At 57.4% G+C, this 14,991-nt stretch overlaps 8 protein-coding genes across 8 annotated transcripts; 4 read left to right on the forward strand and 4 right to left on the reverse strand.

Annotated features, from left to right (window-relative positions):
- Positions 1 to 52: 52 nt before the first annotated feature.
- EV422DRAFT_610644 (uncharacterized protein) lies at positions 53 to 2,096 on the reverse strand (the record flags this gene model as incomplete). The annotated part of the gene is made up of 3 exons (XM_053073860.1): positions 53 to 554; positions 661 to 809; positions 886 to 2,096. 3 exons carry the CDS (start codon positions 2,094 to 2,096, stop codon positions 67 to 69), a joined length of 1,848 nt encoding a protein of 615 aa, XP_052920831.1. The 3' UTR covers positions 53 to 66.
- A 1,055-nt stretch (positions 2,097 to 3,151) lies between these two features.
- Positions 3,152 to 4,636, reverse strand: EV422DRAFT_501917 (Kif2 motor domain in complex with Adp; the record flags this gene model as incomplete). The annotated part of the gene is made up of 1 exon (XM_053068234.1): positions 3,152 to 4,636. A coding segment is annotated over one exon (1,485 nt), but the record flags the coding sequence as incomplete, so codon positions are not given.
- A 1,212-nt stretch (positions 4,637 to 5,848) lies between these two features.
- EV422DRAFT_547883 (uncharacterized protein) lies at positions 5,849 to 6,729 on the forward strand. Its single transcript, XM_053071622.1, has one exon. It carries the CDS (start codon positions 5,908 to 5,910, stop codon positions 6,655 to 6,657), a length of 750 nt encoding a protein of 249 aa, XP_052920833.1. The 5' UTR covers positions 5,849 to 5,907; the 3' UTR covers positions 6,658 to 6,729.
- On the reverse strand, positions 6,730 to 8,755 carry EV422DRAFT_547885 (pyridoxal phosphate-dependent transferase). The gene is made up of 5 exons (XM_053071623.1): positions 8,403 to 8,755; positions 8,170 to 8,333; positions 7,521 to 7,910; positions 7,333 to 7,442; positions 6,730 to 7,254 (listed from the first exon to the last, which is right to left on the reverse strand). Exons 1-5 carry the CDS (start codon positions 8,596 to 8,598, stop codon positions 6,915 to 6,917), a joined length of 1,200 nt encoding a protein of 399 aa, XP_052920834.1. The 5' UTR covers positions 8,599 to 8,755; the 3' UTR covers positions 6,730 to 6,914.
- Positions 8,756 to 8,844: 89 nt separating this feature from the next.
- On the forward strand, positions 8,845 to 9,696 carry EV422DRAFT_339089 (uncharacterized protein). Its single transcript, XM_053066442.1, has one exon. It carries the CDS (start codon positions 9,092 to 9,094, stop codon positions 9,569 to 9,571), a length of 480 nt encoding a protein of 159 aa, XP_052920835.1. The 5' UTR covers positions 8,845 to 9,091; the 3' UTR covers positions 9,572 to 9,696.
- On the forward strand, positions 9,357 to 11,862 carry EV422DRAFT_547890 (uncharacterized protein). The gene is made up of 6 exons (XM_053071624.1): positions 9,357 to 9,661; positions 9,725 to 10,724; positions 10,815 to 10,970; positions 11,043 to 11,132; positions 11,197 to 11,360; positions 11,433 to 11,862. Exons 1-6 carry the CDS (start codon positions 9,656 to 9,658, stop codon positions 11,562 to 11,564), a joined length of 1,548 nt encoding a protein of 515 aa, XP_052920836.1. The 5' UTR covers positions 9,357 to 9,655; the 3' UTR covers positions 11,565 to 11,862.
- Positions 11,863 to 12,116: 254 nt separating this feature from the next.
- On the reverse strand, positions 12,117 to 13,924 carry EV422DRAFT_572341 (domain found in IF2B/IF5-domain-containing protein; the record flags this gene model as incomplete). The annotated part of the gene is made up of 5 exons (XM_053073108.1): positions 12,117 to 12,592; positions 12,685 to 12,959; positions 13,029 to 13,159; positions 13,239 to 13,506; positions 13,860 to 13,924. 5 exons carry the CDS (start codon positions 13,922 to 13,924, stop codon positions 12,117 to 12,119), a joined length of 1,215 nt encoding a protein of 404 aa, XP_052920837.1.
- A 657-nt stretch (positions 13,925 to 14,581) lies between these two features.
- EV422DRAFT_572342 (uncharacterized protein) lies at positions 14,582 to 14,923 on the forward strand (the record flags this gene model as incomplete). The annotated part of the gene is made up of 3 exons (XM_053073109.1): positions 14,582 to 14,647; positions 14,729 to 14,830; positions 14,909 to 14,923. The coding sequence occupies 3 exons, from the start codon at positions 14,582 to 14,584 to the stop codon at positions 14,921 to 14,923; spliced, it is 183 nt and encodes a 60-aa protein (XP_052920838.1).
- Positions 14,924 to 14,991: the final 68 nt, after the last annotated feature.

A 14,991-nucleotide genomic window follows, 5' to 3' on the forward strand; every position in this document is an offset into this window, starting at 1 on the left:
AGAAACTGCAGGCTCGAGAGAAACAGGGACTCGGCTAGCACACCTCGGGGTGGGGAAACCTCCCAATTACGCCGTCTCACCCGCACGCTCATCCAACGTCACCTCCTTCACCCCCACTAGAATGACATCCACATCGCCTTCCTCCTCCCCGTCCTCCTCCGTGCTCTTTCGAAGCCGTTCCCTCTCCCGCTCCTCCTCCTCCTCCCGCACCTTCTCCGCCCGCTCGCGTTCCCGCATCACAACCTTCCTCAGCTCCTCCTTGCCGTCCGCCTCCCCATGGTCATTCTCATCATCCTCCTGCTCGTTTTCGTCGTCGGCAGCCATGACATCGAGCATCAACAGCGGGTCGTTCTCGTAGCAGGGGAACAGATACTGCGGGTCCGTCCACACCGGCGAGTCCTTCGGTGGGAGGGAGGTGAAGTGGTTGAGGGAGGTGAGGTGGTGTGTGAGTTCGGGCATGGTGTCGAACGGCGTGGAGCAGGCGTGGCAGGTGCAGTGGGCGGTTTGGTGGCGGATGTAGTTGATGAGGCGGATGGAGGCGTAGAAATCTAGGTCTGTGGGTATATATCAAAGGGTTGAGTGAGTGGGGTGCCCGTGGGGTGAGTAGGAGAGGAGGGAAGAGGAGAGACGGCAGTTGAGGGGGAGGCATGTTGTACGCACCATGCTCCTCGCGAATAGCGCGAAGATCGAACGAGTGCGCGGCTTTCATGTGTTCGTGGGCGCTCTCGGCAGAGGGGAACACGGACTCGTCGAAAAGACACATTGTCGAGTCGGCTGTGCTGTCTTCCTCGTTCCAGTCTTCCCATTCCCTAAAGAAAAGAAAGGAAAGCATGAACACGCGTGAGAGACAGGGTGACAAACGAACAATCTAAAGCAGCTACGTACTCCTCCTTGCGGTCCTCATCACTATCATAGCGCTCATTCTCAAACGCCTCCCAGTTCTTCCCCGGCTCCAGATAGTTGATGATGTAGAACCGGTCATAGCCGCGATTCCTCGGGTTGATCTTGAAATGCTTCTTTTTGCGCATATGTTTCCTCAGCACCGCGCTGGTCTTGAAAATCTTTTCGCAGTACAGGCACTGCAAGCCCGCGAGCTTCTTTTGCAGGGTTTCGAGGAACTCGGAGACTTCGACGAGGTTGTCCGGCAGCCCGATGTTGAACCCGTGCTCGCTGAACATGTGCTTGAACAGGAGGGAGCGGTTGTCGCAGGTGACTTTGCAGAAGAGGCATTTGCGCTGTACGTGGGTGGTGTCCTCTGCGCGCTCCTGTTCCTGGATCTTGAGCATATGGTTCAGCTTGTCATGCTGGAGCCGCTCGCGGAAGGCTTTGTCTTCCAGGTTGTTGTCGTGGCCGAGGATGTAGACGACTTTGCCCGTGCCGTCGGGGTTGGTGGTCTGATCGGATTTGGTCGCGACGGAATCGAGGCCTTGCTCGTCGATCGCGCGCGCCCAGTGCTCGATGTACTTGTCGAGGTACGGGAGCACGTGGTGCGGGTTGCGCACCTCGATGCCGTGTGCGGCTTTGAGGTGGTCGAGTGCGACGGTCGGGTTGGTGGTGGGTACAGTGTCGGGTGGGCAGTCGGCCATCGGGCAGAGGAAGACGATGTGGGTCCAGAAGGTTAGCGGGACCGAGGGAGGTGGGGACGGGGACCGCTCGGCGTCGTCGTCGTCGGAGTCGGAGGAGAGCGCCGAGTCGTTGGAGTCGCCGCCAGCGGAGGAAATGGAGGGTTTGCGTTGCTCAACACGGGCGGGTTTACGGCCGCGGGGTTTGGCTGCTGTCGTTGTTGTTGTCGTCGTCGCCGTTGTCGCTGGGGCGGAGGAAGAATGGTGTGATCCGCCGCGCCCACCTCGTCCTGCGTCGCCTCCACCACGCCCCGCTGCTCCTCCGGCGGCCCCACGCCCCCGACCCCTCCCACGACCCCACTTCCCTGCGTCTCGCCTGCTGTTGCCGGCCACAGTCGTCCAACCTGGAGAGCCCGGTGATGCCGGCGGTGCGGCGGCGGCGGCGGCGGCGGCTTGCTGCTGCTTGGAAGCGGCGTCCTGCTGCTGCTGGTGGTGGCCCTTCACCGGGGTGTGCGGCGCCTTGTCGTTCGTCATATTGCTTTGCCAACTTTTCACAGTCGTCGTTGTGTCGGTTGTTTCAAGCGGGGCAACGTTGGGCAGTTGTGGGGAATTCTCTCGCTCTCTTTCTTGGGCCAAAACGCGCACATTAAAACTCACTTCAGAGGCGCACGTGACTTGGCTTCTGGACCTTGCCACGCCCGTCATCGCAACGCCGACCCCACATACGATTATCGATCGAGCTGCTCGACTTCCGCTCGATTTAGGGCCTTCCAAAGAGTGGCTGATGCACATTTCAATGACGAGGCCTCGTGCCCGCTGCTACTGCCGCTTGACTAGTACATTTGCATCTTCATTAGGTCTTAGGCCCGTTCACATAGCCGGGACTTTCCGTAGCCCTCTTAGTAGAGCGATGCAATTTCTCCGCGTCTGAGTTTATGTACTATACTGTATGTAACGAGAACTGAATGGAAAGCCATATTGCACAGACGACATAAAGCACACGCCCCAAAAACTCATATATTGCAAAAACGGCTTTCGTTCATCGATAATCTCCCCCACTACCCGCCCAACAACCCCCTGACAACCTCCACCCGCCTCCTCACTTCCCCCCACACCCGCTCCCGCTCATCAAGCACATGCAGCAGGCCTTCGATGTACTCCGCCATGCCCGCATCATGGAGCTCACGGGCCTCATGACGGTTTCGCGCGCTACGCGCCCCCGCGCGCATGGCATCAGCCACCAACCCGCGCTCGAACCTCATCAGGTCGGTGTTGGCGCGCATGGCGGAGATGTGTGTGTTCAGGAGGGTTTCGTGCGCTGTTGTGAGCGTGGTGGCGGGGTCGGTGGCGGAGTGGGAGTCGGTGTCGGTGGGGGGTCGCGCTTCTTCCCAGTCGCCTTTCCCGTCGTCGTCGGTGGCATCTTCATCGTCGTCTACATCGTCATCGGACTCATCATCATCATCATCATCGTCGTCGTCGTCCTCCTCATCCACCTCCACCCCCCTCACCTTCCTCGCCACCTCCCCACCCTCACCCCCAAGACTCTCCATACTCCCCGCACCCGCACCCCCTCCAACTCTCCCCCGCCTCTTCATCTCCTTCACCCTCCAAGCATACCTCAACGTATTCAGCGAATGCTCCCCGGAATTACTCCCAGGACTCACCGTCGCAATCATCACGGTCTGCGCGCGCTTCCCCACAAACGAGTCGCGCAAGATCTGCGTCAGTTTGCTCGCTCTGAACGGAATATGTGTCGTCGTTGTCGTCATACCCGCCCCAGAGCGATGGAGGGCACGGATGCACTCCTTCAGCGCCAACAGCGACTTGTTGATCTCGGCCCCCTCGACCCGTTCGCGCTTGCCGACCACTCCGCGGTCCGTCGCCCGCTCGCTGCCGGCGAGATCCACCATCGAGAATTTGCCCACCACCTTCCCGGTGACGGTATCACGGACGCGTAATTGCAGCACGGCGTGCGAGCGGGAGGAGTCCGGGTTGGCTTCCGTCGTCCCGGTGGTCCGCGCTTCGTTTCCCAGTGATACGAGACGGAGTAGGGAGGGGAGGTCGGGGGGAGATTCTTCGGTGAGGCCTTGGATGCGGATGGCGCCGGTGTGGTCTTCGAGGAGGGTGATGCGGGATTTGTGGGAGAGGAGGTCGTAGACTTGGCCGGTGTAGATTTCGAAGAAGGAGGCGTGCAGGGTGAGTGTGTGGGGTGAGGCGGGGGAGGAAAGGTGGTGGAAGACATCGCGGCAGGCGTAGAAGCAGAGACCGGGAGAGGTTTGGGAGCCGAAGACTGTGTGGGTTTTGCCGCTGCCGGTCTGCCCATAGGCAAACACGGTCCCCCTCCCCCCCTCAAACATCGCCTCCACAAGCCCCCGTGTCGTACGCGTATACACCGCCTCATTCTCCGCTGCCTCATCAAACACCTCGTCGAATGCGAATGTCTGGGTGTCGATGTCCTTGGAGAGGTCGACGCGCACTCTCGGCTCGTGTAGGTGGATCAGCGCGGTTTGGGTGGAGAGGATGTCGAACACGGCCGGATCGGCGGTTTCGCGGGCGTTGAGGGGGCGTTTGCGGACGCAGACTTTGATGCGGACTGTTCGGTCGTCTTGCTGCGCTGGTTGTGGTGGCGGTGGTTGAACAATGTGAGTTCCACCCGCGGCGAGGTTCTTCTCCCGCCACGCGTCGATTTTCCGTCGATACAGCACAGAGTCGAGGTCCCCGTTGTTAGCGACGGCCTCATGCTGCTGGGCTTTGCGGGCGAGCTCGGATTGGCGGCGGCGGTTGTCGCGGCGCTGGGCGAGGAGGGCGATGGATTGGACGGTTTTCGAGGCGCGGGTGCTTGGGCTGGCGGTCGTCTGAGCAGGGGCGGGTGTTGATGTCGCTGCTGGTGGTGATGGGGCGGCGGTAACGGGAGCGGGACTACCAACGGGTGTTGTGGTGCTTTTCGGGTTTGGCCCCGCCGCGGATGGTTTCTGTGGACTCTGGGAGGAGGACGCCGGCACGCTGGTTGTAGTACCCAAAGCTGGGCTCGAACGCTCTTGCTGCAGAAGACGGATCTTGCTCTGCCTCGCCATGGATGCCTGGACAGGGAACAGAGAAAGAAACAGTCTTCAGCCCCCAAATCTGGCGCAAGAGGGTTGTGGTGTTCAGGTCCCGTAAACCGGCTGTAGATCAAGATGTCGCCCTGAACTCCCATCCTTCTCGTGGCATCACATCAATGCCAAGAAGGCCGTTCGGATGCTTTGTACAGCCCAAAGTGCAAGAACCTTCCCGAGGCGACATATTTTCTCCCTGACCCTGGCCCCGTCAATCCCTACCTACCTGTAGTAAAGCCGCCGGCGGCTTGAACCCACTCATACCCAACCCACTAGCCAGCTCTTCTTCGGAAGACGACGGATTGCTCATGTTTTTGAAGATTTCCCCCTCTATTCAGGTACAGATTGCCCACTCTGTCTTTTGCCCCCCTCGTTTAACTTTGTTCCAACCGATATGCGAGGGAGTTGCGAGATACCGCTTTGGTGTCTTGCTTGGAAGCAAAGCGCTGGGAGTGTGACGCGGGGACCGGGAGTGTTCCGACGGATGGGTTTGGTCCGTTGTTTTGACATTTCGACAAGTGCTGCACTGGCAGGTGAGGGTCGGGTGGTTGCTGGAGCGGGAGGCTGGCGGGAGGGGTATGCATATAGGGAGGGGGAGGGGGAGCGCAACTGGGTTAAGCTTGAAGTCTGACGTTGCGGACCCTGTGTGGTCTGTGTGGAGGGTCTGGGAGAGGGCGTGCAGTTGGTTGCAGACGGACAGCGCGACGCTCCTCTTCTTTCCCTCCTGTTTCCCACGTCCATTCTTTTCATTCCACTGCTTCCTGCTCCTCGCAACAACAACAACATACCCCCCCCCCCCTCCCCCCCAACGCAGCACAATGCGTCGAGCACCCGCTCTCTTCTTCCGTCTAGCCGCCCACACCCACAGCAACCACCCGCCCCGCCGGCCGCCGTGCATGCAGCAGCACTCCTCCTCCTCCTCGCAAGCAACCGCTCAGGCAGAACCCCTACCGAAACCAGCAGAGTCGGCGCTGAAGAGACCACCTTCGCTTTCGAAAGCAGTTGTAGGACAGGGACATGGATCGACGCAGCGAAATGGGGAGGTGGGGGGGACTGGCGACGGGTTGGAGAATGGGGGCGCTGCTGGGCGGGCCGCCGGGATGGAGGCCCCATCGACTCCCGTCGCAAACACAGACCCACCCACAACATTGACCCCCACCACCACCACCACCACCACATCGCCCACCGTCCCCCGCCTCCCGCCCACCCCCAAACCCTCCAAATCAAAACACAAACACCTCACAACACACATGTCAACCTACCCCTGGCTCCTCTCCTCGCTCCCCGCCCGCCGCCCGCGCCCCACATTCTGGTCCGCCCTCAAAGAAAAACACTTCCTCGCCCTCGGCACCGCGCGCGCCCGAAAGCACCTCCACCACCCCACCTACGACTTCCCCGACCAATTCAACATCGACGCCGCGGCCGTCACCCAAGAGCTCCTGACACTCCTAGGCGATCCCCGGACGGCGGGGGACGAGGACCGCCTGCGGGACGTGATGGTCAAACAGCTCGCCAACCGCTTCGCGGCCGGGTACAGGTCCATGCAAGCGAAAGGCCAGGACGTGCGGTATACACTCACCGGCACCCCCAGAGTCACCGTCTCGGGCCTGCATTTCCACTACGGCCCGTACCCGCCGCCCGAGGGTTACGCCCGCCAGCAGTGGTGGCAGTTCATCGAACTCGTCATCCCCGCCGAAGACGCGCAGTTCACTTCCCACCCGCGGCAGAAGGAGATCATGAAACACGCCGAGGACGACGGCGTCTACTTTAAGATAGATACCCGCGTCGATCTGGACCTCGAGTTCGTCGTGGTGGATAAGACGAGCGGGATGCCGCTGATTCGGGATCGACGACGGAGGGTGGAGCTGCAGTTTGTGAGCCCGCATTTCACGCCGTGGGATGAGGTGTTTGAGCTGGATGCCGAGGGCGAGTGGTTGTTGAGGTGGAAGTGGAGGGTGAGCGATGTGGATTGGTTGGTTGAGAGTGGTGGGGATCTGTGAAAGATGGAATGCAGGGTGGACAGAGAGAGTGTAGACGTAGATTGCGGAAAATCGTTTATGTATATACAGAGGTGCTGTGATATCATTCATATATATATATATCCCCATTATCTATCGATGAAATGCTCGAGCGACTTTTATGAAGGGAACATGGAGAAAGGTTTTCACGCGTGCTACTGTACTCTAAGTATCTACCTGTTCCAGAGGGAAGCCCCAACCCCGACACACCTAAGCTGGGCGGTCAGGAGATGGAAGCCCTACTTCGTTCCCTCCCGCTTCACCAACCCCTCCAAAACTCTAACAACAGCCTCCACCCCCTCCTCCCCGACCTGCCAATGAACAACCAACCTAACCTCCCTCCCCACCCCGCCAAAAATCCTCACACCCTCCGCTTCCAACAGCACCTTCAACTCATCAGCAGACACCGGGGATTCAAACCACACCATGTTGGTATCAGGCGACTTGGTCAGGGGGAGACCGAGGGATGTGATGCGAGTGGCGAGGGAGGTGGCGATGGCATGGGTTTGATGGAGGGTGGGGAGGGTGTGGGAGAGGGCGTGGAGGCAGGCGGAGGCGAGGAGGCCGGCTTGGCGCATGCTGTTGGGGGACGGAGAAATGGTATCAGGAGATGAAACGGGGGATGGGTAGGGTGAGCCCAAGGAGTAAAGGACTTACCCGCCGCCGAACATTTTGCGGAAGTGTCGGGCTTTTTTGATGAAGGCTTTGGAGCCGACGAGGGTGGAGCCGACGGGGGCGCCGAGGGCTTTTGAGAAGCATAGCGTTACCTACTCAAAAGGGGTAAGAGCGAACGTTGTTGAGCAGCAGCTCTCCAAGCGCCCACACATGCAAAGAGATCGCCCTACCGAATCAAAGTGCCCACAATACTCCCTCAACTCAATCCCTGTCTTTACACTCGCATGCCACAACCTCGCCCCATCCAAATGCGTCCTCACCCCCTTACCCCTCGCCAGCGCCGTGACCTCCCTGATATTCTCAATCGGGACCACCTCCCCATTCAGCGTGTTCTCCATGCAGATCAACCGCGTCGGCGTGTGGTGCACGTCGTCGTCGAGGACGAGGTGCGGGGTGATTGCCGCGGCTGTTAGGTGGGGGTGGTCGGGGAGGGGGGTTACGGGGACGAGTTGGGCGCCGGTGAGGTAGGAGATCCCGCCGGCTTCGTAGTTGAAGACGTGCGCGCGGTGGTCGCAGATGACGGAGTAGGGGGGGCAGGTCAGGTGAGTGCGGACGGCGATCTGAAAATGAGAGTTGGATTGGTTGGTCGACGGCTTGGTTGAACGGTACCTCCTGTTCATCCACTTGCGACAAGGTGTTGTGCGACTGAAAATGAAACGACCATTCGCCGTCGCTCACAGAGGAAGGTAGGGGCTCGCTTCGCTCGCCTAGAAACCACTACCGTTCGCTTCTTGCTCACATTGACTGCTCGCCGCAGTACACCCCATCCCACTTACCACCCGCCCTCAACAACCCTCTCCGATTTCCCCATCTACCAACCTGGTTAGACATCGTAGCAGTCGGCAAAAACAAAGCATCCTCATGCCCCGTCATCTCCGCAACCTTCCTCTGCAGTTCATTAATCGTCGGATCCTCCCCAAACACGTCGTCGCCGACTTCTGCGGTCAGCATGGCTTCCCGCATCGCTCGGGATGGGGTTGTCACTAGAATGAAGCGAGAAATGGGTGAGCGTTTTCGGGGTGAGTTGCAATTGAGAGTGATGGTCACCCCACCTGTATCGCTACGAAAATCGGCTAGAATCTTCCGCGCCGGCTGTTGGTCGTTGGGCCGGGCCGAGCCCGAGCCGTAGAGTTGGTTTGTGGCGGACATGTTGGTGAATTGCCTGCTGATGTGGGTGGCAATTGTTGGTTTTGGGAGGGCTGTTTTGAAGATGCTTTTTGGGAGGCTGGAGTGGAGGCGAGATAGCATTTCTTGGTGCCCGGGGGAGGGATGCGAGGAGGGGGGCTGCCTTTATGCTGCGTACTGTGTGTCTCTGTATGTAAAAGGGCTTTGGACACACCGGCTATACACACCGGTTGTTGTTTCCCACGGCAGGTTGTTGTTTCTTTTTGGATGCCGGCGTAGGACGGAATGCCGCTAATCCACAGGACGCGTAGACGGGACTACAAACTCCCTCCAAGGAGCACGCACGGGTGGCCACCCACCTCGCATCCTCGCTCACCAGCAGCACCGGCACCAGCAACAGCTACAGCCATGGTCAGAGGAATAGATGATTGTCCCACCGTAATCCCCTCCCTTCCTCGAGGCGTCCCTCTGCCACACAGCTACGATCTAGTGTCTACGGTACATCTGGTAGCGCTTAACTTGCTTCCTGTTCCCTATCTGAAAGGAGAAGGAAAAGGACACCTCTGATTGAAATACAGTAAAAAGGGCTGATCGTCTCACTAAGGGGTATTAAGAAATGCGGCCATGTCACGGGCACCGATATCGTTACTCCAACAATACTGGTCGGAATGTGGCGGCCCGTATCAAACAAAAGCCAAACATCGCCTCTCTTCTCTCTATGCGTACACCACGACGTTCGAGGGGAATAAGGGGCGGGGGTGCATCGGCTTTTATCTGGTCGCTTGCCGGTTCGGTCGACGTTTTGGGTATTTGGAGTTCTGTGGCATGTATCTACCTACTTCTTGAGAAACTACTGTTGGTCCATGAGATCAAACGAGGGAACCGCATGGAAGGCCCGCAGAAGGCCCGCGCGCTGAGTCACGCACGAGAGCGAGAGCGAGAGCGAGCTGGAAATGTCGGAACTGCACACGCTCTCAAACCGCTCGGTTCCCTCCCATGCACAGCACAACCATACTGGATTGCTCCTTGGTGTCATCCACTGCAACAGACATATACTGTACAGCACTACCGTCTGTCTTTACGTTCCCATAGCTAGTCCGTCCCCGCTTCCACTCCACTGCGTGTGTCGTCCTTCGCAACTATCTTCTCCGCTCCGAAAGACAGCATTTTCCCACCGGCAATGGACGTGAGTGACCTGCCCCTTCACAAACGTCGACAAAGCGAATACTAACCTCTTTCTTACTCACAGCGAACCGCTCAGTCTTCCTCTGCCGACGCTTCTTCGAAGACCGTCCCACCGTCGCAAATGTGCACGGGTGAATGTGACAACCCAGTCTGCGAGGAGGTTCTGGGCCGATACAGGGATTTGTTGTCGAAACTGAGCGCTTTCGCTCAGGACCCGCATTCGCATGGTGTGTCAGTTACCGTAGCGGCAGCTGCTGTGCCCGTGGTTGACTCGCTACCAGAGCCGCCCATTGTTGTTGTGGACTCGAGCAGGACTGATGCCGGCCGTGGGGCAAACTCCGCTAATGTTGAAGTGAGGGGTGTGGACGAGACACCGCAGGTGGAGAGGGAGAGACCCGCATACGCGCAGTCAGACTATAACGAAAGCACCAGTTCCCCTACCTTCTCGGAGCCGGCTGCACATCAGTCGGTGCTGGCAAAACGGAGGCGGTCGACAGGTGGTGCCATACCATTGACAAAAAAGCGTAAAGTCGATTCAGAGGATGTGCTAGGGTCGTCCACGGCAGAGGAGACTGATGCGGTGGAGACTCCTGCGGCTGGTTCTCCCGCTTCACCACCGCAAAAAGAGAACGACGCGAAATGCCACTGGGCGACATGCACAGCCGAGTTCCGCACCTCCGACGAGCTCGTCCCGCATATCAGCAAACTCCACCTATCCGCCAACCGCATCGGCCACGTATACAAACGCCTACAGCCCCATGGCCAGGACGAGAGTCTCACGATGGTCGACACGGACACCTCTGAGGATGAGAGATACGCTACCGATCACAGTTATACCCCTACCACCACCAGTGGGGCCGCGGGGCCAAGCACCCAGACGGTGGAACCGACCGCGAAAGCACCGGCCGCGGCTCGCTCGTCGTTTTACCACGCATGTAAATGGGCTTTGTGCAGTCTGTCGAGCTTCTTCTCGGTCGATGAGCTGTTTCAGCATCTGTGCTCGGATCATTTGGATATGAAAGCGGGGGATTTGGATGCGCATGGGTGTTTGTGGCGGGGTTGCGGTATGTATCACACCTCTCCCTACATCCATTCCCTTTTTATCTCGAAATACGTTATCGCTGACCAAAATACCATGGTGTTTTCCCGCATAGGCCAACGCTTCCACACTTTCGACGAACTCACCGACCACGTCTCGGAAGAGCACATTGGGTCCGGACAAAGCGAATACATCTGCCTGTGGGAGAACTGCGACCGCGACAGGAAACCCTTCACCCAGCGGCAGAAGGTCATGCGGCATATCCAGACACGTGAGTTAACACCTCTTCGCCAGATGGTCGTTCCATCCCCTGCGGTTTTGCTGACATTCTTCTTTTGGGCAGACACGGGCGACAAGCCATATCAATGCACAGTCTGCAACCAACGCTTCTCAGAAGCCGGGATCATGACACAACACATGCGTACCCACACAGGTAACCTCCCCCACCCTCCCGATCCCCCTCCCCCCCCACCTCCCTACTAACCCCCTATCAATAGGCGAACGCCCTTACAAATGCCCCGAACCCGCCTGTCTCCGCGAATTCGCCATCGCAGGCGCCCTAACCATCCACAAACGCAAACACACGGGCGAAAAACCGTTCAAGTGTAAAGCGGACGGGTGTGAGAAGAGGTTTGCGGAGAGTTCTAATCTGACCAAACACGTAAGAGACCGCCATACCTCCATTCCTCGTATTTGGGGCCCTGTGATTTATGTATTTTTTTTTGTTGGGTAGTTGAGAGTCCACACCGGCGAAAAACCGTTCAAATGCCCCGAACAGGAGTGCGACCGCAAGTTTGCGAGGCCGGACCAGGTTGCGCGGCATCGGAAGACGCACGAGAAGCCGGGGGCGAGTGGCGGTGCTTGAAAAAGCAACTCGCTTGCCCCGGCTAGACTGACTCACTGCTGCTTTGTATCATTTTCTTCTTTTTTTTTGGGTGGGGGTGGGCCGCATATACCCTTGTTGTACATAATGGCGGGAAGCGGGTGTCTGTTGGGAAGGGAAGGGTTTGGTATGACTGCTTGACTGGTGTGTTACGTTAGGTCTGGAGGTGCTGAAGACTTCTGCATGGATTTGACAACTTCGAAAAAAGACAGATAAGGGGCGACATTCGATCTCGCCCGGGTGGCGTGCTGTGTGGGGGAAAGGGGACGAAAAATGGAATCTTTGGGCTGGTATGCCTTTTGTATTGATGCAAATCATGACATGAAAACGAAAACCGGAAAAAAGTCGAAAGTTGAGATTAACGATGCGATGAGAACAACATAAAGTGGGGGAACATGCACGGGGGATCAAATGTCTCCCGCCGTGTTCCCTTTGTCCATGCGGACCGTACTAACTGATGCCCATCAACAGCTCTACAGGGGCCACGAAAAAGGAAAAAACTCTGGAAATTGAGCTGGGGAGGAAGGCGGTAATTCACTCTTCATCACTCTCCTCCTCCTCCTCACTCTCCTCATCCGCCTCCTTCAACCACGCCAAAAACGGCGCAGCCCGCTCCCTAATCTCCTTACTAATCTTCCTCTCCACAAACTTCTTGCTCGGCTTCTCCCCCCACGCCAAGAACACCTCCTCATCCACCAAATCCTCATCATACAGCGCTTTAAGGATCATCGGGATCTTGGGCATGAGCTCCTTGTGCGAGACGCCGACGAGACGCTCGATGCCGCCCAGAAGGTTCTTTTGCGCTTTTTCGGTTTTGGAGAAGGTGCGGATCAAGGGGGCGCGTTTGGGGATTTCGTTGTTGGTGAGCACCGCGGAGGTGAGGAGGACCTGGGCGAGGACAGCGCAGGCTTTGTCCGGGCGAATGGAGAGATTGGTGGCGGCGGTATGGAGGTCGCTGTCGGAGGCGTTGGGGTGGGTGGTGATGTATTCGGCGAATTGCTCGAGGGGGTCTGTGTGTGGGAGATATAGGGTCAGCAAAATGAAATAGTAAAGGGCAGAACGAGAATGATTGGAGATGATTGGAGCCACTGGCGACACATACCATCTTGGTCATCCTCATCATCATCAGCTTCGGTAAGCTTAGCGACGGCGCCCCCAACAGCCAGCTCCTTCATACGGGCAGCGACGGCATCCTCGCTGGTGTCAACAGCCCAATCGTCATCGTCCACGTCGCGAGAGACGGGAAGCGCGGCGGCCGCGGCGGCTTCGGCGTCCATGAAGGCCGTGACGTCGTCGGCGTCTTCATCATCGGAGCCGTTGGAAGCGGTCTCGGGCGGAGTGGGCATGCCCTTCTTGCCGTCAGCCCCGTTCTTGGACCTGTATAAAGCGTGACGGTTAGTATATGAGAGGAAGTATGTCTTCGAAAGCGTAATCAAGAAACATTACTTTTTGCTCCTCTTTGCATTGGTTGGGGGGTTCTTGATGATGTAGGTAACCAATTTATGGCGGTTGTCGGCCATAAGGTTGGCACCACAGGCTTTGCAGTCCTTCATAATAAAGTCATCTTTGGTAAGGACCTGCACAGAACGAGGGAAAGGAAAGAAAAGAATCAGTATGCGATAGGCGTGACAAGCAAGGAGACAGCTTGCAACATACCAAGACAGTCTCCGGGTTCTTGCACGAAGCGCACAAGACGAATTTCTCAATGAAAATGTCCAAAAGCTTCTGCAGCTTCTCGGCGTCATGCGCACCGTTGACGACGTAGCGGTCGTTCTTGGCGTCGCAGTTGACCTGAGCACCAAGTTCGCAACCAAAGAACTTGGTGGTGTAGGTGCTGGGACGGCTGAGGGCCCTGGCAACTTCGGACATGTTGGGAATGACCGTCTTGATTCCATTGCCTTTGCCTTCGATCTTTGAAATCAGCCTACGGAAAGTGAAAAGTGAAATAGGATGATAATGAGTAATGTGCATAGCAAGGGTGGCAGAGATGGTTGGGTGGTTGGCGTCGGTTGACGTATACCCAGCTCGCTCCGCTAGCAAAAAGGAGGTTAGGCTGGGTAGGTGAGGGGAGTTTTACGCCTTTGGCGCAATGTTGTGATCGCTTCGCTCGCAAAGAACTGACGCTCGCTGAGGCTCGCTAAATGCCGTACTTAGGGGTATTGCGCCTTTGGGGCAAGGAACTCGCTCCGCTCGCGACAGGCGTTCGCTCTGGTCGACCTCGCCACGCTCGGGCTCCCAGAGCTAATCGAGACCTCCCGCTCCACCCTCACTCCTTACTTTGGCATTTTGTAGCGATAGAATTTGTCGCTGACATCACGACGAATGTTGATGTTTGCCGACATGTTGGTGGAAAGCTCAGATCGGTTCGGTGGGGAAGTTGGGTTCGTCGAAAGTTCGTGCGAGAGAGGAATCGTTCTCTAACCAGTTTGCGGGGCAGTACTCTCAAGAGTTACACCTAGGGGTGTAAGGACATATATTCCGTGGGACGGTATGGCTGGGAAAGGTATCCTCGCTAAAAAGGAGACAGAAGACCGAATGCTCGTTCCAAACCAAGCTCATGAAGCGGGTTGGGGGCAGGTGGAGGGCGAGCGAGAGTGTGTTGCCGGGAGTGCGACAAGACGGAGTTGGAGTTGTGTGTTTTCAGATATAGAGATCTGAGAACAGTGGCTTGAGAATTAGGGCGCCTGAGAGTGCGGAGGGGTTGCGTAAAGTGGGCGAGAGTGACGATTTTGACGTCAGTCGGAGCTGGTAAGGGAGGGGAGCAGCGGTGAGTATGCCTCTCTTCAAAGTTCTGTGTGAGAAAACGGAAGGCGTGGTATGTGGTTCTGTACCTGTTGCGAAGCCTGTGCGTGAATGCGTTTGCGTGGGGAATGGAAAGAGGCGGAAAGCCCTTTTATACCGCCGAGAGGGGAAGCCTTGATTTGCGAAGAAGAAGCTTTTCCGAAGGCGCGTCAACTTGCAACGAGCCTTGACAAATCACAGCAACGATCGCAAACAACATGCCTGCTCCAGTCCGTCGCACAGTAAAGACCCTCGCTGCCGCAGTCTCAACCTGCAGCGCTCCCGTAAGTCGCTTATTTCAAGCTTCCACTTTTTCTACTTCATGCATATCCATGCTCACGCCAAAACCACTCAATTTCGTTCAGGCCGCAGTCTACGGCCAATGCATCAACAAAATCTTCGGCGACGTCCAGAAGGACTCCTGCCGCGCTGAGTTTGTCGCTTTCAAGGAGTGTGTTACCAAAGCGGTGAGGCTGATGAGATGGAAGACAGTATAGGTGGCACTCCCGGCGGACTTCTACTGAAATTTTTGCTTCCCTACGTAGATGAAACGAGCCTGAAAAAGTTAGCTGTGGAGCAAACTACCAGCCGATTTGGAACGAATCTAAATGCTGGAGAGCGCTAGTAT

This window comes from Fimicolochytrium jonesii, assembly GCF_025526975.1.
Source record: "Fimicolochytrium jonesii strain JEL569 chromosome Unknown EV422scaffold_44, whole genome shotgun sequence".
Classification (NCBI taxonomy): domain Eukaryota; kingdom Fungi; phylum Chytridiomycota; class Chytridiomycetes; order Spizellomycetales; family Powellomycetaceae; genus Fimicolochytrium; species Fimicolochytrium jonesii.

Coding starts and splice junctions, on each gene's coding strand:
- EV422DRAFT_547883 (XM_053071622.1), top strand. CDS start 5,908: ATGTCAACCTACCCCTGGCTCCTCTCCTCGCTCCCCGCCCGCCGCCCG.
- EV422DRAFT_547885 (XM_053071623.1), bottom strand. CDS start 8,598: ATGCTATCTCGCCTCCACTCCAGCCTCCCAAAAAGCATCTTCAAAACA. Junction 7,911..8,169: donor CTGCTACGATGTCTAACCAG/GTTGGTAGATGG, acceptor TCTCATTTTCAG/ATCGCCGTCCGCACTCACCT. Junction 7,443..7,520: donor ATTGTGGGCACTTTGATTCG/GTAGGGCGATCT, acceptor CCTTTTGAGTAG/GTAACGCTATGCTTCTCAAA.
- EV422DRAFT_339089 (XM_053066442.1), top strand. CDS start 9,092: ATGCGGCCATGTCACGGGCACCGATATCGTTACTCCAACAATACTGGT.
- EV422DRAFT_547890 (XM_053071624.1), top strand. Junction 10,725..10,814: donor GTGTTTGTGGCGGGGTTGCG/GTATGTATCACA, acceptor TTTCCCGCATAG/GCCAACGCTTCCACACTTTC. Junction 11,361..11,432: donor GTTCTAATCTGACCAAACAC/GTAAGAGACCGC, acceptor TTTGTTGGGTAG/TTGAGAGTCCACACCGGCGA.